General features: G+C 38.6%; 1 protein-coding gene across 6 annotated transcripts in view; it reads left to right on the forward strand.

Moving 5' to 3' along the window:
- The window catches only part of FBN1 (fibrillin 1), a 156,514-nt gene that overhangs the window by 123,034 nt on the left and 10,299 nt on the right, over positions 1-23,181 (forward strand). For 4 of the 6 annotated variants that reach the window (XM_040569672.1, XM_040569674.1, XM_040569673.1 and 1 more), the window contains 20 exons: positions 48-116; positions 227-352; positions 1,688-1,810; positions 2,457-2,615; positions 3,527-3,598; positions 4,675-4,800; positions 6,627-6,749; positions 10,584-10,709; positions 11,512-11,628; positions 12,034-12,162; positions 12,432-12,551; positions 13,001-13,126; positions 15,136-15,285; positions 17,614-17,679; positions 18,409-18,525; positions 18,888-19,007; positions 20,690-20,812; positions 21,245-21,376; positions 21,987-22,112; positions 22,775-22,981. In XM_040569672.1, the coding sequence (XP_040425606.1) occupies positions 48-116; positions 227-352; positions 1,688-1,810; positions 2,457-2,615; positions 3,527-3,598; positions 4,675-4,800; positions 6,627-6,749; positions 10,584-10,709; positions 11,512-11,628; positions 12,034-12,162; positions 12,432-12,551; positions 13,001-13,126; positions 15,136-15,285; positions 17,614-17,679; positions 18,409-18,525; positions 18,888-19,007; positions 20,690-20,812; positions 21,245-21,376; positions 21,987-22,112; positions 22,775-22,981 (2,457 nt within the window). The remainder of the gene's footprint in view (positions 1-47; positions 117-226; positions 353-1,687; positions 1,811-2,456; positions 2,616-3,526; positions 3,599-4,674; positions 4,801-6,626; positions 6,750-10,583; positions 10,710-11,511; positions 11,629-12,033; positions 12,163-12,431; positions 12,552-13,000; positions 13,127-15,135; positions 15,286-17,613; positions 17,680-18,408; positions 18,526-18,887; positions 19,008-20,689; positions 20,813-21,244; positions 21,377-21,986; positions 22,113-22,774; positions 22,982-23,181) is intronic. The other 2 variants (XM_040569675.1, XM_040569677.1) reach the window with 2 other exon arrangements.

The raw sequence follows: 23,181 nt of genomic DNA on the forward strand, positions 1-23,181 counted from the left end.
GAAAATGTTTCTGCTATTTTAAGTTTGTAAATCTATTTCGTTTTCAGCTGAATATAAGGTTCTTTGCCCTGGAGGAGAAGGATTCCGACCAAATCCTATTACAGTTATATTAGAGGGTAATGTTTACATTTTCCTATTTTTACATGCCTAAAATTATTAAACTCTTGAGTGTTGTTTTTAATGGAAAAATGTAAATGAGATAATGTCTGTGAATTTGTTTGAACAGATATTGATGAATGTCAAGAACTGCCTGGGCTCTGCCAAGGAGGAAAATGTATTAATACATTTGGTAGCTTCCAGTGTCAGTGTCCATCAGGGTACTATTTGAATGAAGAGACGCGAGTATGTGATGGTACGTAGCCTTCACTTAACTAGTCTTCAGCTTTTATTGGTATAAAATGATGACAAATCAACATGTAGCAGAATTGATCTGTCTTTGAAAATGAAAATAAGCAGACCAATGCAGCTTTACAGTAGAAAGTTGGAACAGGTTGAAGTCTTACATTGAGAGAGAGAATTCTTTCTTGACCATGTTGAAATATATGCAAATTTATATTCAAAATAACAAGATTTTTGTCCAAAACAGAATAAGCAACAATTTATATGTAAAATATAGTTTAATAACCAGTTATAAAATAATAGCTGTCCAGTAATGGGTAATAGAATGGTTTATGGGTAGTCAGATAAAGAGCTAACTTGCCCCTTGGTTTCCTGGGTTGGTTACAGTGTCTTTGTGCTTTTTATCCACTGCTTATTTTCTCTCCTATTGATTTCAGTGTCCAACTGAAAATATTTGTTGGACTGCAAAACATTTTTCTTCCCCCAGCGCTGTCAGTAGTATATATTCATCACATTGCGTGAAACTATCAAGTTTTACTAGATACAAAACTTCAGGCAACCTCTCAAATCCTTAAATTTCCCAAAGCCCACACTGTCTTCAGCCTTCCAGACTGTTAATAATGTTAATACAGTACCTATGATGTGCCAGAGACTGCAGAAATACAAAAGATTCAGGTTCTAAATTAAGGCTGAAGCAAAGTGCTTCATCCATATTGTGCTTATGTAGCTCAACAAATGGTTTCCTGTTAAAGAGATCTACCTTTTTATTTTTCCTTAGTGGTGTGTCAAAGATGGTTTAAAATGTTAAGGTTAGTGAACTAATATTGAACTTTTAGGAACCAAGTTGGACTTCTTCTGTTGTTATTTTAGCAAATGTTAGAGCCTCTTGATGAAATTAACATGACATCTTGAGTTGGGAAAGTTGCTCACTTTTCCCAGTCAAAACAGACTTGAACCCTCCAATCAGTCTGTTTTAGCATCATTACTTACTGAGATGGGCACTCCACAGTAAACAGCTTTGGTTCTTGTCTGGTTTTGGGAATTCGGAATGAATGAGATCCTCAAGTGCTATTTTTGTGTGGCAATTGCAGAAACCAAATTACTGTCTGTGAGCTGCCTAGACACATTAGAGTCCCCATCTTCACACCACAGCTGGGCTCTCTGTGGTCACTTGTGCCACAAACTCCTCCACTGTGTGGGCCTTGCTCCACCATGATCTTGTTCAGAGATCCTTCAGCTGTCCTCTGTTAGTACCTTCCAACCTCAGGTGTTACTGAGACATTTTCATTCTTGAAAGCACAATGAGAAAACTGCTGTGGCCACTCACTGCCTTTTTATTCTCTTCTAGATGTGAACGAGTGTGATACACCTGGCATATGTGGACCTGGCACGTGTTACAATACTGTTGGGAACTACACCTGCATCTGTCCTCCTGATTACATGCAAGTCAATGGAGGGAACAACTGTATGGGTATGTGTTGTGGGTTTTTTTAAGCTTTATATTCATGCTTTGGGCCAGGGCTTTAGCTGGCACAAATCAGAATTATTCTTCTAAATTTAGTTAAATGAGAGTTAACTAAATAAAAGATCTACCTTCTTTTATTCATCTTATTGCATAAACCAAGGTAGATCACTTTTATTACAGACTTTTTAGTATCTCATCAAAATTTCTCTTTTGATTTGATAATTTATGTGTTCATCCTTTCCAGTTATCACTTCAGCTTTTCAGTTAAAAGCTTCTGCAGGTGAAACACTACTAAAATGATTCAGGCTTCACAGAATGAAATCACAACCTGTGCACAGTTTTTAGGAGGAACCACAAACAAACTCGTGTTTTTAAATTTTAGGCAAAACGCCAATACTGAATCCTTTAATGACTCTGATCAGTGTTACAGCAGTGATTAGGACTCTTAAATGTTTGTATTGCAAACAAATCTTCATACTTTTAGAGTAATCTTGTAGGGATAAATTTTTATGTAGTATTCTACAGTGCCACAACATCTATTTGACAGGCATCTAAAAAGTATGTATGTGAAGAATAGTTCTTAAACCCTTCAGGTTCACCATCTTCTATAAGAATTGCTAATGTGTTGGCCTTTTTTTATTAATTTTCACAGATATGAGAAGAAGTCTGTGCTACAGAAATTACTATGCTGATAACCAAACCTGTGATGGCGAGCTACTCTTTAATATGACCAAGAAAATGTGCTGCTGTTCCTACAACATTGGACGTGCATGGAATAAGCCTTGTGAACAGTGTCCTATACCTAGCACCGGTACTTTTTTGAATTGGGAAGCAATTTGAAAGCCTTGGTAACATGAATACTATTAGCAGGTGTAACATTGTTAGAGAAAGAGATGCTATGACTTTGTCTGCTCTTGTGTGTCTAAAATGAAGAGATCACTTACCTCTTTTGGCCTGGATGTGATCAGCCCTAGTCACAATGAAGGCATGTTTAAATCCTTTTGGAGTGGTATGTGTACAGACTGCTGGGCCATGCCCCTTTTGTGACAGTTTCCTTTTCTGGGAGACTTCATGCTGTATAGTTTGATCCATCTCTTGGCAAATGCCTATTATTGATCAAGTACTGAGGCACTGACCAGATTTTTATTGGCATTGCTTCAACAAATACGGTGTGTGTTGTGCCTTGACTGCTGAGGTACCTTGGTCTCTTCTGAGAATGATCTATGTCAAGCAGCTACAATAAGATGTAGCAGTTTCTGGGCTAATTGTATGGGCATACAGGAAACCTCCACATTGACTTAAGACTCTGCAAAGTTGAGCCCAGGATATCCCACTCTGGTTTGAGGTGGTTAGCTACAAGAATAAACTTCCTAGACAATTATTTGGATAACTTCCAACTTATGTTTCAGAGTTTTTTAAACTCAGATCTGGACTTGTATGCAGAAACTGTAGTGCACAGAGACAAACATATGCACAGCAAAGCCAGGATGTGAGCCCAAGCCCTCCTCATCTTTTTATGTGCTAATTTCAGTGGCCTTTGAATGAGAACTCAAGTACATACTAAGCATCACACAACCTTAGGGAAGCATCTGCATACTTCTACATACCCTGCAGGTGTTGAAAGAGTAAAAGTAGAAATTTCTTTGGGCAAAGGATGTAGTGAATTTTTGACTGTTGATTAATTCAAAATACTGTAATTACTGCTTTGTTCTCCAATTGTAGATGAATTCTCTACGCTCTGTGGAAGTCAAAGGCCTGGCTTCTTCATTGACATTTATACAGGATTACCAGTTGGTGAGTTGTGATTTCTGTTTTGAACTAAATTCCATACTACCTCTGCCCAAGGAAGGGAGGATGTTTCTTTTCCCAATTATTTCTTTCATGGGAGGAAGAAAAGCCAAACAGTGTAACGGAGATCAACCTTCTGTTGAATTTTGAGCCTGCAAGCTTTCCGTATAGCTCCTCCTAGCTAGCAGCAATGATTATTGCTGCTTGTTATTAAGGCAATATAAAGCTCTAAATAAATTATCATCAGGCCTGCATGAGCAGGGCACAGATACCAAGCCTACAAGGTCTGGGAGTAAGGCCAATCAGCATTTGTTGAGTAGAATTAGGAGTCTTTCCTTGAGACTAAACCAGAGATTTAATCTGACATTTCATAGCAGTTCCCCTGTGTATTGGTTTGACAGAAAAATCCTTTTTTCTGTTCAACTGGAATATTTCTCACATATGTTATTGTGTATAACTTTTGAATGGTGAGTAACAAATTACAAAACAAAAAGAGGGAGAGAATGAGAAATTCAAAGACAAGAATCCGAGTAAACCCTGCTGGGACTCTATTTTGTTTTTATTCACACAAGAATGCAAATAAGAAGCAGATAATGTGCCATGTAACAAACAGAGGCAGTATATAGGCAGTAATCAGGTGCTTTAGGATTAAGCTGTTGCCGTGATGCAGTGTTTGGCTAGTTAAATCGTGATATTTCTAGTGAAGTGGTGAATATCAGTTTCAAAGAAGTTAAACTCTCTCCATTTGGCTCTTCCAAATAACTTTATTGTAACACTCAGAATGACGAGTAGGTTCACCAGTGCTGTGGATGGGAGAAATGAGGAGGGGTGTGTGCTGCGCTCTGCCTTCCCATGTGGCAGGATACGTCTTCGCTACAGAGAAGAGTCAGGATCTGAGGAAACGGGAAACATTTACATTTCCACAGTTTGGAATGACTTGCTATCTGTTGCAGTTGGAAAAGTTCTGATGATCACACGTGCTTGATGATTCTACTAAGGATAAATGCAGGAGGACATGTTCTTCAGCAGAGGATTTTATGAAGTGCCATTTACAAGTATTTAAAAAAAAATTCTTCTTGCAGATATTGATGAATGTAGAGAGATTCCTGGAGTGTGTGAAAATGGGATCTGTATAAACATGGTTGGCAGCTTCCGATGCGAGTGTCCTGTGGGTTTCTTCTACAATGACAAGCTACTGATCTGCGAAGGTAGAGTGTTGATATCATTCAGAGAAATGGTATTTCACCAGCTGACAATTCAGACAGTGGCAAATTTGATATACTTGCAAGTCATTCTGAGCAAAAGAAATTACTGGTGTCAGTGTAGTAAGTCTATGTTAATTAAGACTTTTATGATTTTTTTTTTGCATAGAAAATACCAGATTTTCCATCAGACATCTTAGGCTTTGGAGGAGCATGAGTCAGCAGTCATGGGAAGAAACGTTGTTTTTCACATTTGACAGAAAAGCCAAGACAAGAGTAGTCATCTTGAGTCAAATCACAATAATATTTTTTTATTCCAAGATACTTTTTCTTATGGGACCAAGATTTCTGTAAATAATATAAACACATGACAACTTTTTTTTTTTTTTTTGGCCAATTTAAACATTTCCTAACATTGTATTAGTCATTTTTGTGGTGAAACCAAAGACAGTAGTATGAGTTGCTTCATTCCCTGGTGTGGTTTATGACTGCTGACAAAATGGGTACTGCAAAGCAAGGTATTGAGGAGCTTCAAGTACAAGCATGTTCTGTAGGCAGCTTCTAACTGAAATGTTGAATTTCTAGGGAAATAATGTTCTCTATTTGCAGCAGCTTTGAGAAACCCAAGTGACAATGAGGGTCGTGTTGACTTTGACCCAAGCTTAAACGGATTCAGAGGATAGCCTCTGCTCTGCCATCCAGTGCTGTGGATGCTGTTTAATGAGAATAAAATTGCATTTAAGTGCCCTGCATCTCTCCCCACTCACCTGCCTTTATTTTTTTTCCAGAATAATATTGATTTATTACAGTCAATATCTATTGTTAGAACATGATTGTGAGAGTCACCTCTCTTAGACTGTGTATTTCTCTAAGAGTTCTATTATACATTTATCTCTTGGTTATACCATCTAACCTATAAAACACCTCTCTCCCTTCCATATTCTGGGAACAAGGGGGCTAGCAGCAATCCATCCACAATAAAATTCTACTGTGATTCCATCTTCAAAGCTTAAAAAATATAATCAAATCCAGTTCTAATGCTTTATTTTCACACCTCGTTGCCTCTGACCATGAATTTAACTTGTTCTGTCAGATTCTTACTCATACTGTCTTAGTCTGTCTGGGTAACTAGTACGTGAGGTATTGGTCTCTGAGGTGCTGCTGCTGGTAGAAATTGCATGTGGTAGTACAGCTCTCCCAAGTGAGTGTGCTGCCTTCAATGTGCAGCCATGCACAGGAAATAATCCAAAACTGAGCTTCCCAAGTTGTAAGTACAGACAAATATCACAAAAGGGAAAAATTGTAGTTCATGTCCATCTACTTTTCACATCCTTAAATAAGGAAAACTGTTTTTTTTTTTTTTTTCTTGCCAGAAGTTTTGTGTTGCTGTTTATATTTATATTGAAAGCTGCTAATGTCCAACATGGATCTTGTTTCTGTGTTACGACTGGGGGGATGCTTATAGTCTCCACCTGCAGATCTACGTGGGCATAGCAACTTCCTTATTCTGATCGCAGTCTGACAGAAGTCCATCCAAGTGAAAGGTTGCAACAGTCCTTTCCTGTGCACTCCAACACTTTCAGAAAACCATTATATCAGTCTTCTAAGCAGGAATAAATTTTACAAATGGAACATACAGATTTGGGACCATTTCAAGGAGACATCTAAATTTAACCAAGTACCTAATTTTTTGAGTATATTGATGTTTTCAGAATTAAAAAGAAATACCTATACTTGATAAGACAATACTCCTTTACACTAAAAACAAAGTGGTTTTCTTGTCTTTCTAGTACCAACTTACCATAACAGTCAAATTCCTTCTTGTATAACAGATATTGATGAATGCCAAAATGGACCAGTATGTCAGCAAAATGCCGAGTGTGTCAACACAGCAGGTAGCTACCGTTGTGACTGTAAACCTGGCTATAGATTCACATCAACCGGACGCTGCACTGGTGAGTACTTCTGCCTTGTTTGTATGAATGTCTGCAGAAAGTAATACCTTTTAAAAGAAGTTTAAAAAAGCATTTCTCCTTTTCAGTAAGATGTATTCTTTATACTAGGAGGTGATCTAGACTCCAAGAACCCTCCTCTTAAAGACTTTTAGGAAATCCCATAAACATTCTGCTAATTCCCGGAAGACTAATGGGCCCATCCTGCAAAGGCATAAATGATAGTTAATCACCTGAGTAGGTATTTGTCCTTCACTTTATCCCACCAACTGCAAAGATCTTTCTTTAGTCCATGTCATGTCTGGCTTCACTACTTCGAGACTAGCTGTTTTCTGACACTAAAAATGCAGTTGCTGACAGAGAGTGCGGTATTTTCCCCTTCGTCTGCATAAAGTCATTTATTTTTATTTTCTGGATGTGTTTTAGCACTTTTTTTCGCCACTTGTTTTTTCACGAATAAATCACTGCTTGCTGGGGTCTCTGCTGATAAGGTGGACTTATCTGCTAAGCCATATGCAACAACTAACTTAAAAAGCTTTTTGTTAAACTTCCTAACTTTTCTGCGGGTTTAAACTGGCCCTTGAACATTATTTTTAAATAATCCCTGACTGGGACTGTAGTTCTCTAATCTATTTGGTCTTTCTTCTAATATCATAGTCCAGAGAGGCATTTGTGTTATCTTGATTACTCGAAGAATTGCACAGATTTTAGAGTGCTAGGAGCTAAAGAGCTGTAAATATTATATATGTTTCTGAACAATATAATAATTACAAAGGAAATTGGTAACATTTTCCTTCTGTTTTTGCTTCTGAGTACTTGAGTTTTAGGAAGTGCACTTTTCCCTGCAGTGCAGTTTTTCATTGTTTCATGAGACCCTTGAGGGAAAAGGGTGTAGGGGCAACCTGAACTCTGCTATGAGAACTAAAACTTTGTTTTGTAAAGCTATGCAGTGGCACATGTAAATATGCAATGTATTCCCAATGTAATTGTTGTTTTTACGTGTTCGACCGTAGTACAGGAAGAGCAAGGGAAGGTTCTGATATGGGTTACAATAACCCAGCATGAATTGGCACAAAAGTAATACTTCCCTGTATTTTGCTCTTATTTTATATTTCGTGAAAATAAAGTGTAACAATTAGAGTCAAAGGTGGTTGATAAAGTACTTGATCCAGCAAAGAAAGGAAAATCCTAACAGCTCTGCTGAGAGCAGAGTGCTAAGCACCTTGCAATGCTGGATCAGTCACGCTTCTGCATTAAAAAGGATTACACCCCAGTAGCTTGTATGTTACTGAATCGTAACTAGGTTGTATCATGGTCAACAATACTATGAGTACTTCATTTATCTTATTATAAAAATAGCATTCTTCTGGTGCTATCTATTGTGGTGTAATGAGTATTTTTTCTTATAAACAGTTAAAACAATTCTGCCTCCCAGTTTTTAAACAATTCTAGTGTTCTTTACTGTGAGGGTGGTCGAACACTGGAACAGGCTTCTTAGAGTGATAGTTGATGCCCATGCCTGTGAGTGTTCAAGAGTCAATTGGATAATGTCCTCATTAATCTGCTTTATCTTCTGGTTCATCCTGAAGTGCTCAGGCAGTTGGACTAGATGACCTTTGAAAGGTCCCTTCCAATGAACTATTCTGTTCTGTTCTATTGTCTGTTTATCCCAAAAGAAGTGATTTTTCCCTGGGACTTTGAATTCACTGTTCACAGAGCACTAAAGAGAGTCATAGTTTTTCTTTCCCTTCCACATTTCTGAGATGAGAGAATTAGGAATTCTTACATCAGCATGTTATCCAGCATTGGTTTCCTTTCTCCTTCCTTTAGATTCTAGTTAGCAGCAGTATCCTTAATAGCATTGGCAGAGCTTACTTGTCAGTAAATGTTCATCCAAAGTTACTAATGGAGCTGACTGATATACAGTAATCCTAGGGATGAGAGCTATCAGGATGGTCCGTGTGCTTAGCAGAGTGTGGAGAACAGACAAAGGAAAACAAGATTTAGCACACGCAGTTCTTTGCAGTTAAGAACAACTTCACTCTTACAGTTTTGCAATGCACAGTTTGTTATGAAACTGCATCTTAGACGTTTTGCTTAGATTGTATGTAAAATAAAATTACAGAACACTAAAATCGATTAGATTCCAATACAGGCTTATGGGAGCACATCAGTTGCAGTATTTTGGAGCTGCAGCAGACAAAATGCCAGGAAGCATACTGAATCAAACCAGCTTTCGTTGGTGGATGAGGTCAACCAAAAGACCTCATTTGATTCACGTTTCTGATTTGTTATGGAAAAAGTCTGCTGGACAGTAAACATTTTGTTCTTTGACATTTTGTTTCGCTTACTATTGATAAAATCCTGCATTCTGCCTGAAAGCATTCATAACAAGAGTAGCAGGAAACAGTTAGCTGTTGAACTAGTGTAATAGATGCCCTGCTATTGTAAGGCAGCAAATCCCATGCTAGCAGGGTAGTTTTCCCCATCTCTTTCTGCAGTACTATACAGGTGATTGTATGCTTCTGTTGGCAAAATATTTTCTGGCTACATACAGCATAACTCTTCTTGCTGTTTGAGCTTTTGTTGTGATTTATCCTGGCAGGCAGCTAAGCATCACGCAGCCATTTGCTCGCTCCCTGCCCATGGACAGATGGGGGAGAGAATTGGGAAAAAAAAAAGGGGGGGGGGAGGGACAGGGGGACTTACAGGATGAGATAAAGGGATGAGATAAAGACAGTTTAATGTGACAGAAAAAATAACAATGATAAAAAAATGTACAAAGAAAGTGATGCACAATGTAATTGCTCACCACCCACTGACTGATGCCCAGCCAGACCCTGAGCAGTGGCCTCCCTGCTCCCACTCCCACCTCCCCCAGCCAACCCCTCATCAGTTTTATTGTTCAGCAGGACGCCATACAGTATGGAATATCCCTGTGGCCAGTGTGGGTCAGCTGTCCTGGTTGTGTCCCCTCCCAGCTCCTTGGGAGGCACCCCCGGCCTCCTCACTAGCAAGGGCAGCGCACAAAGCTGAGTCCTTGACTCTGTGTAAGCACTGCCCAGCAACAACCAGAGCATTGGCATGTTCTCAGCATTATTCTCATCCTAAATCCAAAACATAGCACCCTACCAGCTATTAGGAAGAATATTAACTCTATTCCAGCTGAATCCAGGACAGCTTATCATGCCTTGTTTGTCTGATTTACAGGACCATCACATTGCATGAGACACAGGTGCTACTTGTACTCATTTTATCTCTGCAGAGTGCCTAATATTTTAATGCATTTTTATCTTTCTGTAAGCTCAGTGAGAAGAGTGTAGGATTCATTTCAATTTCAGTTTTGTATGATTTCAGTAAGTCAGTTAAGCAAAGTTGCGCTTAACATGGCTAAAAGCAATAAGCTGCTTTCATGAGAAGGATACAAACTGTGATATAAATACATATATGTGAGGCTTTCATATCCACTGCAAAATCAATGTATAACACTCAGAAGTCTCCTGACACGATTTCATGTCATTAAATCTGCTTTTCAAATCCAGTGATTTGAAAATCACAGTTTAGTGACATGATTCCCTTTCAGCAAGAATTCGTGTTTCAGCAATATCATTTTTACACTAGATTTTTACAGCTCCACAAATGTTGTAGAGGTAGTTTACAAGCAAATAACCCATTTCCAGAGATTTATTTAGTAATGTTTCTCTTATTAGTAAATTAAAAATACTACTTTAAATTAGAGACCTGCACTGAATTCTAAATATCATGGTTGATGCTAATACATCTTTCCAGCCTTGTAGTTTAGAGGCCTTAACTTTGAATGTGCCTCTTTGTTTTCAGATCGGAACGAATGTCAAGAAATTCCAAATATCTGCAGCCATGGGCAGTGTATTGACACTGTCGGAAGTTTTTACTGTATTTGTCACAACGGATTCAAGACCAACGATGACAGAACAATGTGTATAGGCAAGTATATCCAATTAAGTTGTACTTAGACTAATGACTATCTTAATGGAAGCCGATCCTCTGTGTCATAAGGAATGACACTGTAAGAACTGATTGTGAGCCATCTACCACCGGCAATGGTGCGAAAACACCATAGCTGGCAAATGGAGATGATAAGCTGATACTGAAGGAAGAGCATCTCATTACTGTAGATAGAACCTCTAAAAATATATATCCTGTCTAATGAACTGTTGATGCCTTCATTTTTCAGGAAAATATTCCTTCCTTGTTAGAACTTTCTGAAGCATTTTGTCTCATTTATTCCTTTAGGCAAGAAATCTAATAGATGAATATTGCAATACAGCAATTGTGTACAGCCTACTTGTTAATAGAGTAAGTGAAGGATAGATTTCCTGCCAGAAAAGTGCCCTTTTCAGAAACAGAGACATCTTCATAAAGAAGGAAATTCTGTACTTAACCCATTCATAGCTGTTAGTTTAGATCTGTTGTGGATAGGATGAGATTTCAGGATGTTTATGATCAAAGATAAATTAGAAATCCTTTGGGAAGGGTGAAATAGATACAAAATAGATTTAGGAGAATAAATTATCATTGGACACTTGGTCTATTTTTACAGATGTTGCTATCAAATACATAAACCTGTGTAAAATCTTCCTTTTGGAAGACAGGAAAATCTTTTTTACTTCTATTTGCTCTGTGTTGGCAGTAGATTACTTCTCATGCCTGTGGGATAGCTACAGGCCTTCCTTTCCCCATTAGAGATTAAAATTCTTGCTGCTTGTTTTTTCTCCTTTGTTTGTAGATATCAATGAGTGTGAGAGAGATGCCTGTGGCAATGGAACCTGCAGAAACACTATTGGCTCTTTCAATTGCCGCTGCAATTTGGGGTTCATCCTCTCACACAACAATGACTGCATAGGTAAGGAGTGCTGAGACCAGTTAAGTGTTTCTAAGACTTTCTGCTTCTAATGAAATTAACATTAGTACCATCATCTCTACAGAGTTAAGATTGCACCTTGAATGGTCTGTGTGATTAAAGACAAAAAACTATTTCTTTGGTCTGAAAAGGCCTCTGATTGTAAACTTCTTGCTTTTCTATAACCACTTAAATGTTTGCTTGTGAAATACGCCATTCCCTTTTTAACTCTCGCTTTGACAATTTTATAACATAGACTAATAGGAGTATTTTTCCCTCACTTGCTTTTTCAACAAGGGTTTATTGATGAATTCTCAGTTACTGTGTGATATGGTGTAAACAGAAATCTTATCTATGCAATTGTACTTGGTGCAGGTATTTCTCATGTATCTTTCAATGTTATTTTAGACGTGGATGAATGTGCAAGTGGAAATGGGATGCTCTGCAGGAATGGTCAGTGTGTGAACACGATTGGATCTTTCCAGTGTCTTTGCAATGATGGCTATGAGGTGGCTCTGGATGGAAGGACTTGTGTTGGTGAGTACTTTCTTTTAGGGTCAAAAAAAGAAAGTGCAACAAACCTTGAAAAGACAACGTTGAGTGAAAAGTGAGGGAGGTCAGAGAAAACTGTCAAAGTGTTGTCATTATAGCTAGCTGAAGAAAATGATGACAAGTGGATGAAGACACTTCTGCATCTGGAAAGTTCCACCATTAGTTTGATGGAATCAAGAGTAAAGCATCCTCTACAGCAGATTTGTGGAGATAACATATTTGAAATAATTGCTGTTGTCTTTCTTTTCTCTCAGATGTCAATGAGTGTGCACTGGATCCTGGAAAATGCTCACCGGGCACATGCCAGAACTTGGATGGGTCATTCAGATGCATTTGTCCTCCTGGATATGTCCTGCAAAATGACAAATGTGAAGGTGTGTATAGATCAATCCTTCATCTGTTTGTTTTTCTAGCTACTCACTGTTGTTACCAGTGTTCTCTGCATCTGAACATGGGTAATGTTTATTCTTTTGTGGCAGTATACAGTTCTGAACTGTAGCAACTGGTAAGTCACTTGCTTCTCAGAAAGTCTCACCCAGTTTTATTTGAACCTGAGCTACCTTATCAGATCCCAAGAAAAATTTGATCCCAGGCTGTTTGGCTGATGGTACATTGCTGAGGCGTACCCACCACATGAGGTTCTGAAAACTAACTGTAGATTTTGTGCCTGGATTTCTCATCCCTCTTTCTGTCTGTTCTTCTATTGACATTTGTGTTTTCAAATCTGTTAGATATCAGTGATGATGTAAGGTTATATTTTATGTTGTACGTCTGCCAGTGTAGACATTTTTATTTCTCATCTCTGTAATTACTTTTCTTACAGACATTGATGAGTGTGTGGAACAGCCAGAAATTTGTGCCCTGGGCACATGCAGCAACACACCAGGCAGTTTCAAATGCTTGTGTCCAGAAGGTTTTGTGTTGTCTTCCACAGGAAGGCGATGCCAAGGTAATTTCATTCTTATTTTTTGGCATTTCAGAATTTGTTTTCTGTTTTATAAAAGCCTTGTTAGCTGCCTGTTTCTAATATAATAAGGAGGCTCTGGACTCAAACAGTGTTTTTCACAAGAAAAACATGATAATTCTTCAGCTGTGGCCAGGTTCTGTCTTGCTCTAACATCTGTTTGTCATCAAAGAGAACATTGCAATAAAAGAGGTGAAGATTATGTTAAATGCACCAGGTTAAGTGAGGAAATTATGTTGCCCTGCAGCCCTTTCTTGCACCCCTGGAAGAAATGTTGAGGCTACCTAGATTCTGTATAGACTGTGACATGTTTGACATGGTGTAGAAGCATGAACACAGGAGACTACTGCAGTGCAGTGCTACAAGCAGCATTTCCAGGAATAAGGCTGTTCTTAGCACTTATCAAATTCTATCAAATTCTATATAGCATTCGTTATACACTATTCCTCTACACAATCGTGTGGATGGAAAAAAGATCAATGCAAGCGGTGTGGCATGGCTGATAAGCACTCATCTGCTTAAAAAAGTCTGAAGCTCCTTTTGGCTTCAGGCATTAGTACATACACTGTTCAGAGGCTAAACCCTGGGCACTGAGACAGGTTAAATGCTGAAAGCTGAACATCTAGTAATGAAAAGCCATGGGTTAGTTTATTCTGTGGATAAAGAATAAGCACAGCAAATTAGGGAGTGAGTTATTTTAAATACTTTGGAAATGATTAAATAGATATATCATTAAATGTCCTATACACAGTGTGCACATTGGTAACCGCTGATGAGTAAGACCTTTATAAGGACCTCTGTAGTTATGCTTGGCACATTAACAGTGATGCTTATTGACACCATAGTGAGTTCTTCACTTCACAGTGGGCTAAATGAGTCTGTGGAACCTGCAGTAAACATTCATCCAGGTCTCCAAACCACCATGCAGTTTGGCACGGGTACTTGCCTCAACTTCAAGAAAGTAGCATGGCTGTTTTAGCTGTGTTTTTGTAGCTTGTATAAATGAGATTTCTTTACCCCGAGGTTATTGTTCTGTCCAGGTAGGGGAAACCACTAAAAACCAAAAACACAACAAGAAACAAAATCACAAAAAAGAATGCAGCTTTATCTTCTTCTTTATAAAAATAGACCATTGTTTCACATGGAATATTAGAGGAGAATGCATACTTGTGTGAACAAACCTTAAGAACCGTGCTTCTCCCCATCCCCTGAAGAAGACTGTTTTTTTCAAGTATCTCAGGCCAAACAAACTTTTGTTTAAAACTTCCCATTACCTAGGACTTTTGTAAAGTCTGGACGCTGCCCAGCATTGATGCTGCAGCCAGAAAACTGGATGAGCAGCTGCTTCCACAACTGGCCTGTTGCTTTTCCCTGCCAACCCAGGGAGCTGGCAGCTCTCTGCCTGCTGGATGCTTGTGGTCTGTGATCTCAGCCCTACTCCAGCATCCTTGTTACCCAGCTTAAAGGAGTAAAATGTAGTGCCACAGGGCCAGTTTTCTTTGTTGCGTGTACCTCTGGGAAGAATGAGAAAGGAAAGCACAATTGTACATTGCCCCTCAGTTTAACACTACACAATATTATCATTGCAAGTTTACTCAAATCTTTTGACTTAAGTGATTCTTACTCATAATGAAATATAAATAAGTCAATGTTTGGTTTTTACGAAGAGGAGTGAAGATAGGAAGGAAGTACAGCCCTTCCATCTTTGCTGGGCAAATGAGAAAATCTTTTCCTTTTCCCTGACTGAGATAGGACACTCTGTCCCATAGCTTTCCTTTACTGGGATGGAAGGAGTCTCTCCCTCATCAGAGCGTTCCCATCAGAGCTTCTCCTGTCAGAGGCAATAATGGTCCTTGTTAAATTCAGACGGAATTTGGGTGCTTTGCTGGGCGGCTGTAGGGGGACCTCATGTAATTTTGCAACTGACTCCTCTAAGTGAAAACTGTGCCAAAGTTAGACTAACTGCACATAACAACAAGTTTTTCTCTGTGCAGATCTGAGAGTGAGTTACTGCTTTACCAAATTTGAAGATGGAAAATGTTCTGTGCCGAAGTCCCGAAACCACTCCAAACAAGAGTGTTGCTGTGCCTTGAAAGGACAAGGGTGGGGAGATCCCTGTGAACTCTGCCCAGAGGAAGCAGATGGTGCGTTGTTGACTAGGTGACCTTAATATCATGATAGCCTTTCAGAACTGAAAGAAGATTGTGATTCTTATAAGAAGGAATTAAGAAAAATATTTTTCCAGAGGTGTTTAATCTTAAAAATTGCCATTGCTATCTCTAAGGTAGATGCCTTTGCAGTCTCAAAAAGCATCTCTTGACCATATTCCATGTTTCCTTATAAGTTTGTTAGTATGATTAGGTGGTGAGTATTTTGCTCTGGAGGTGTCACATACTGCAGTAGGAAAGTAGTAGGTTGTATGTGGAAATACCTGCAAGATGCAAATGGAATTCATCTAATTACAAGTACAGGAAGGGGTGCCATAAAGATGAAATCTAAATTAAAAAAATATAATAATAAAAATAGAATTAGCTCCTCATCTGAACCACCATGTTACGTTTTGTGACTTCATGTTATTATTAAAAAAAGATCTGTCTGGCAGTCTTTTCAATGTGAATGACTTGCAAAAATAGCAGAGAATGACAAAACAGAGGCCCTTATGAAGGAAAGCCTTCCTGGACTGTTGCTAAAGAAATACTTTCTTTTGTGAGTATCCTCTGTAAGACTGTGAGTAACTAAGCATCAAACAACTCAGCAGGCCTTTGTACCATCGTAGTGCAATTTGCTGAACGGACTTTAATTCATACTGACAAATGTGGTTAACAGCATTACTAGTTTCAGGAATACATTAATACAGTTCATTTCATTAATATGTCATGTAGATGTTTCGGAGACAATCCACACAAAAACCAAGGGAAGAAAAGAGAAATCAGATGTGCCAGTTGCAGTATTCCTTCTAGGCGTAATGCCTGTGCAAATCTAATTCAGTTGCCCCAGGAGCATTTGAACCAGTCAGCTGGAAAACCATGATATACATCACAACATTTCCTTGAAGTGTCAGCACATAACATTTTTTGCAGTCCAGGCTGCTCTCAAATGATGAGATCAAGGGCATTTTTCTTATCTTTTAAAAGAGAAATGGCATTAACATATCTGAGTGTGAGAAATTTATGTCCAGGCATATTGTGGACACTGCAATTGGTTGTGTTTTCTTTTGTTTTTGTTTTTTTAAATAAGTACTTGTTTGTTATCTTTGCATGTTCTCCACTGCATGCCATCTAATACAGGCTGGTAAACTCAAGCACATACACGAGTCTCTTTCTGAAGGCTTGGGCAATAGGTGGGTTTTGAGTAGCACAGGGCTAAGTTTTCCAATCAGAGAGCAGCAGCATGCCAGTCACTTTGTTATTTTCAGTGCAAGTGTGCACCAATATTTTAGCTCAGTTTTGTTCAACCTCAGCAAAGGTACACTAATGTATTTCAGCTAAAGAAAATATAACATCTGTTGTGGCTAAGATTGGATTTTATTGCTGAACTGTAAGCCTCTTCGCAGCCTAATGCAATTTCAAAGGAAAGTTGTATCTTGTGAAGAGTTCTGAGCAAGGTTAGTAGAGAATAGATGCTCAGCAGTGTTTTGAGATGATTTGAATTACAATCATGCGTCCGTCCATGTGCTCAAGATACAGTTTAGAGAAGAGAGGTAGAAGGCTAATTTCAATTTGAAAGACCTGGTTTTTTGTGTGTGTGTGCATGTCAGGCCCGAAAGTAGAGTTTATGAATCTGAAGAGCCTTTGTGATTACAAAACCCTCATTGTAATTTGGTCCAAAAGAGTGGAAATGTATGATTTCTTGTTTACTATAATGCCCAGAATATATTAGGTGCTTTGCACAGGTAAGGAACTACATGCCTTCTGCAACAAAAAATTGGGAACGACTCGTTCTCTAAAGATTTACATCACCTTTAAATCTTCAAAAACTGCACAGAAAACCTTGTGGATTTAGAAACTGGGTGGTAACTTCACTCTAAGCTGAACCCAGAAATTATACTCTTAGCCTACGTATAAAAAAGATTATTGCTGCTAACTACTGACTACAAATGAGATTGTATTTTGTTCAGAAAATGTAGGAAATCTTCAGTTTACAATAAAAACGAATGCAGTCACTGGTACTGATACTTTTAAAGTGGAAATATTGCGTTAGTTTACTCCTTAAAGCAAGTTGAACAATGCTAATTATTCACAGGATTTTACATATATACATACTGGAGATCAGGTGGAATGTAAAGTAAGCATATAGTTTTCACGTGAATATAAGACTAAAGTAAATTATGCATTTTAAATTGTACATACTAAATTTCTGGATCTGAGCATGAGAAGGATGAATTGGTGTGAGTGATTGCATAGCTTACGGCTAATGCTGATCTCCAAGACAGAATTTATCACATGCTTTGAATTTTTTTTTTCTTTCCACAGAGGCATTCAGACAGATTTGTCCATTTGGAATTGGCATCCTTGTTGGACCTGGTGATGCAAGACTGGGTAAGTGCCTGAACTGCACGATGCTAATGCTGTTGTTGCATCAATATGACATTTTCTACCCAAAAGCTATTCTCAGTTTCAATTGAGAATAATATCTCTGCAACTATTTCCAAATACACAATTTTTGGAAACTTCTATAATTCTTTTCATTTATTTATACCAATTTTAAATTCAAGCCTGAATATGTCCTATGTCAGAAATTTAACTTTTAGAGTTAAAAAACCTTTGGCTTTTTAATTTAAGCTGGGCAAATTTACTAGGAAACTTCTGTGGTGGGATGTAGAGAATGGATCACATAGCATACCTGCCTTTTCTTACACAATATGGGTAGCCTGTTCAGAGGCTTCAGAAGTACAAACCACAGTTTCCCAAATGCCATCAGTACATTCTGTTCTCACCCAAGACATTTCAGCCTCACTGGCAAAAATTTTCATTTAAGGAGCACTGGATGACCACTATTTTTTCATATGTACTCCTCTCCCTATGCCCCCCCTCCCCCCCAGACAAATTTTTTATATGACGTTTAGAATCAATTTCTTTTTTGTGCTCTGAAAGCTAGCCTGTAAACTGAATTCTATGCTCTCATCCTAGTACATCAAAATTCAAATATTTGTATTTTTGTTGTGATCTCAGGAATATTTCTTGCCAGAACAACATTGTTCTTTGGGAGAAGTCTAAAACCACATGAAGTAAACTGCTCCTAATGTGTTGTTTGTATTTCTGGTTCAGATGTGGATGAGTGCCTTGATCCAGATAATTGTAAATTTGGGCAGTGTATCAACACAGACGGGTCTTTCCGCTGTGAATGTCCATATGGTTACATCCTACAGGAAACTCAATGTGTGGGTAAGTACAGCTGGTTCATCTTCCATTTTAAAGAATCTGCTGAGTTGCTAAGTATGGCATTAAAGACATAACGGAGATATATTATTCTAACGTAGAGTTTCCATCCCTGCTGATGTTCAAAACCTGACTAGGCAGGGGCTGTGCAACCTGTTCCAAGTAGGTCTTCCACTGGATGGGGGTTTGGCCAAGAAAACCTCCAGTGTTCTCAAATTATGCTAGAATTCTGTGACTGTAATGCTGTAACTTAAGTGAGTTCTTGGATTTTGTATTTTGGGTTTTTTTGGTTGTGTATTGATGACAGAGTTTTATACCTTTTACTTGAGAATAACTGTGCATTCTTGCCTTGATTTAATTGCTTGCAGATACTGATGAATGTGCTGTTGGAAATCCGTGCGGAAATGGAACTTGCAGGAATGTAGTGGGAGGTTTTGAATGCACCTGTGTTGATGGATTTGAGCCTGGACCAATGATGACGTGTGAAGGTGAGACTTCCACATGTTAAGGACAGTCATTGCAGTTGTGTGCTGAAACAGTTTCCTGATTTCAGAAACAACTGAGGAGAGTAAAGCAGCTTAAAAAGTAAAATACAGCCATTTGGAGCAGTGCATCTTTATCTGAAAAGGGAAAGCAAGTTCCTCCTTCCTGTACCCATCTTGAACTGAACCTTTGTCTAATTGGAGATTGGGTGAACAGGCTTTCAGGTGTTATCTACTAAAGGAGCATCTGAGAGTACGGTCTCTCCAGAACAGTCCCCAGAAACGCTGTTTATTGTCTCTATGGCTTTTGCTTACCTCCCAGATGACCCTTGAGTGAAGAGAGACTATCAGTGACTTCTGAAATGTTAAGCAAAGGTGAAAGTAGAAAATGGACTGCTTGTTTGTTGTTGTTGTTTTTTGTTTGGTTTTTGTCTTCTTTTTTTTTTTACGGAAAGAAAGGGAGCAAACAGACAATGTAAACACAGTACCATATAAAATTACTATGGTACCCCTACACTGAATATTTTTTGTGCTTTTGTCTCTCATTTCAGACATAAAAAAGTGAAAGTGCACAAAGAAGGGAGGAATAAGGAAGATCGGGGTTATAGAAGGAGCACACAGAAAATCAGTTAGACTAGAATATTTCAGTGTGGTAAATGTGATTAAATTATTTGTATTTATAAAGCCACAACTGGTGAAGGTACCAGAACTAGAAGGAACGTGTTAGACAAACCAAAGCAAGCATTTTTATATGCATAGTACTTATTTAAGTAGTGGAACTCTTTGCTGCAGAGCATTAGTGAAGCCACAAGTATAAATTGATCCTGAAAGAGTTTGCATAAATTTGTGTGGTAATCCATCAGTGGAAATTCAGCTTGATAGTTTGGATGTGGCTTTTGGCTGTGGAAGTCCTTAAACTGAGAGGCTGTATCAGGGGAAAGATCTCTGCATACATGGTATGAGTTTTATTTTCAATACTCTTCCCCTCCCATTATAGTCAGAGAGAAGAATGTCCTAGGACATTCTGACACTGTCATCTGACCTGACACTGCTGTTCTTAAATTATCTGCCACAATCTAGTTGTTTGCAAGCTCATACAAAAGAATGCTTCTATCTTTATGTCAGCTCATGTTAGTTTTATATACAGTTAGAGCTTCATTCACTTCCCCGTGGAATTTGGTTCAAAGCTCAAATTGCAGAGGAGTTAGCAAGTGCATAAACATCATTATGTAGCAGTAATTACTATAGTAGCCCAGAGCATATGTAAATGCACTTCAAAATCATGTTTCTAGTGAGAATATTGTTTTATGGAATTCAGTGTATGAAGAATGTGAAATAGTGAAACAAGAATTTAAAAATAACCAGTCATAAAAATTGAGCCTAGAAGTGGAAAAGATGCAATTTTAAGTTAGATGGTATTTTGGCAGCATAGATCTGAAAATTATTTCTATTGGCTGCTTGCTATTGAAGATACTGAAACTTCAGGTAGCTTTTAAACATCCTAGCATGTCTGGTGCCTTGTTCTATACAGAAATGAGTAGAAATGTGGGTCCTCAACAATGAAAATTTAGCCCTTGCTAAACTGAGTTCTGTGGTATTGCCAGTAAATAAAACCTACGTGTTCAAGTCTGCTGCGTATTGTGAAAGCATGTTTTCACTTCATATGGCCTTTGCTGCTCTGAATCTAGATGTCAACGAGTGCATTCAGAACCCTCTGCTCTGTGCTTTCCGCTGTGTGAACACTTACGGATCCTACGAGTGCAAGTGCCCCGCAGGGTATGTTCTGCGAGAGGACCGGAGAATGTGCAGAGGTAAAACTCCTACCAGATTCTCACAGTTACAAGATAATGATTTCAAGTTCCTGCAGGGGTAGGGCTCTGACTCACCGCAGTAGTGGTACAGAGTTTTAATCCCAGGAACTAACTGAGTCAGAAGGAATTTGGGATGAAGTTCTATGGCTTGCAGTTTGCATTACACGGTTGATTGTATCAGCCCTATCCTGCCTGAAAACTTACACATCTACATAAAGTGAGGTCACTTCAGATGATACGGATTTGCCTTGCCCCAGTAAAAAGGGCGTGTGGGAGAACTGAATTTGCTCTATACTACATCTTGGATATAGTTTAGCATAATAAAAGTGTGTGTAGAATTTGATTAGAATTAAAATTCCAAAGTCAGTATTTACTATTGTGAATTTTCAAGAGCATCTCTTTATACAATAAAGTCTAAACCTTGTATTTTAGATCAGGATGAGTGTGAAGAAGGCATTCACGACTGTGACTCAAAACAGATGGAGTGCAAAAACCTAATAGGTACCTATATGTGTATCTGTGGACCAGGTTATCAGCGTAGACCAGATGGGGAAGGCTGTATAGGTAAGTGTGAAGCGTTGAAGCTCTTGATACATACAGTTCCTCAGCAGAGCGGATGATTTTGAATTTAACAAAGTATTAAAGAACCCAAGAGAAGAATTATGAAACTACTTGCGTAGTGGATCCACCAGTGCTGTATACACACCCCTTTGCTGTTCAGGTGTTCACACATCTGGGCAATAAGTAGAAAATCTGGATGTGGCTGTCTTTACAATCTGTTTGTACTGCTGTTGATGAATTGCTCTTAGTGAAGAAAGCAGAGAATTGGGCCCACTGCTGTGAGCTCATTTATCTCTGTTAATAAGAATGAGTGTAGGTCCTGAATTATTTTAAAACTGGATAGCATTAAGAAGTGCAGCTATAACTGTGAACAGTTTTGAAAACCAGTGAGGAGTATGTTGCAGAGAAAATTTAGTAACAAAATATATAATATTGTGAGCTGGTCATCTCTCTTTCCTCTGAAAATTAAATGAAGAGAATTTTTATTTAAAAAAATAATATTTATGCAAGTTTAACAATGCAGAATGCCCAGCTTAAAAATTCCATATAAACTTCTCTAACCTGCTTCAATCCAGTAATAGACATGATTTTTCTCATATCATTTTGAAAACAGATGAGAATGAATGTCAGACCAAACCTGGGATCTGTGAGAATGGCCGGTGTGTAAACACAGTGGGAGGTTACAGATGTGAATGCAATGAGGGATTCACTGTCAGTGACAGCCAGAAAGAATGCCTCGGTAAGTCTAACAGTAACACCCTAATGAACAATCACTTTGATAGCAGAAATTCTGTTTTCTGGGAGTCACTTTATCTGTGGTTGTTGGTTGTTTTTTTTTGGCACTCAGAGGCGGCCCCCAGTTGAGGCTGTTTCACAGCTTAATGAGTTACTACATTTTGTGGAAGTACTCAGGAGCTTATACTTAGAAATGTAACAGTTAATAAACATGCGTTTGAATTTACATTCCTTCTAGAAGGGGTCTTTTTAAGTAGGTGTCCTCCTGCAACTTCCTTCTTCCCCTGCTAACTGCTTTGATTAGTCAGGTTGGGTTGCCTTGCTGTGCAAGCTGACTGTTCGGTGGTGTCAGTCAGCTTGGAATTGCTCTGCCTTTTCTTTGGTGCTGATTTTCAGCCAGTCCTTCTTGTCTGGGATCAGACAAACTTACCTTTTATGAGCATAATGTAACTTGTCTTCCACCTTTTGCTAAATTTCCTGTCTTCTTTGTTTTCCTTAGACATCGTGCTCTCTTTCTTTCTGCTGGTAGTCTTTCACTCTCAGTTCCACAGTCCCAGGGTGAAGTATGCCCTTTCTTTTATATTTCTAACTAAATTCCTAATATCTCATGACCCTATGGAGGTCATCACCATTAGGATTCTCTGTGATGCATAATTTGTCTTCCAGACAACAGGGAAGGCTACTGCTTCACTGAAGTCTTACAAAGTATGTGTCAAATCGGATCAAGCAACAGGAACTCTGTCACCAAGTCTGAATGCTGCTGTGATGGTGGCCGAGGCTGGGGGCCAAACTGCGAGGTCTGCCCCTTCCCAGGCACTGTGGCCTTTAAGAAGCTTTGTCCTCATGGTCGAGGATATATGTCTAATGGAGCAGGTACCAACTTACCTATTAAACACCGTCTTATGCAATTTATTGAGTAGTAAATTAGAAAATCTTGCTTTTTGCATAGTTAAACATTGATTGACACACACTCAAATGGGAGTTTGCATGCTCACGTTTGTGCTGTAGGTACAGATTAAGAACTACTTGTGTACACATAAGCAAAGTGATGTTTGATTTATGGAGGCTAATAT

The sequence above is a fragment of the Cygnus olor genome, chromosome 11 (assembly GCF_009769625.2).
Source record: "Cygnus olor isolate bCygOlo1 chromosome 11, bCygOlo1.pri.v2, whole genome shotgun sequence".
In the NCBI taxonomy this organism is placed as follows: Eukaryota; Metazoa; Chordata; class Aves; order Anseriformes; family Anatidae; genus Cygnus; species Cygnus olor.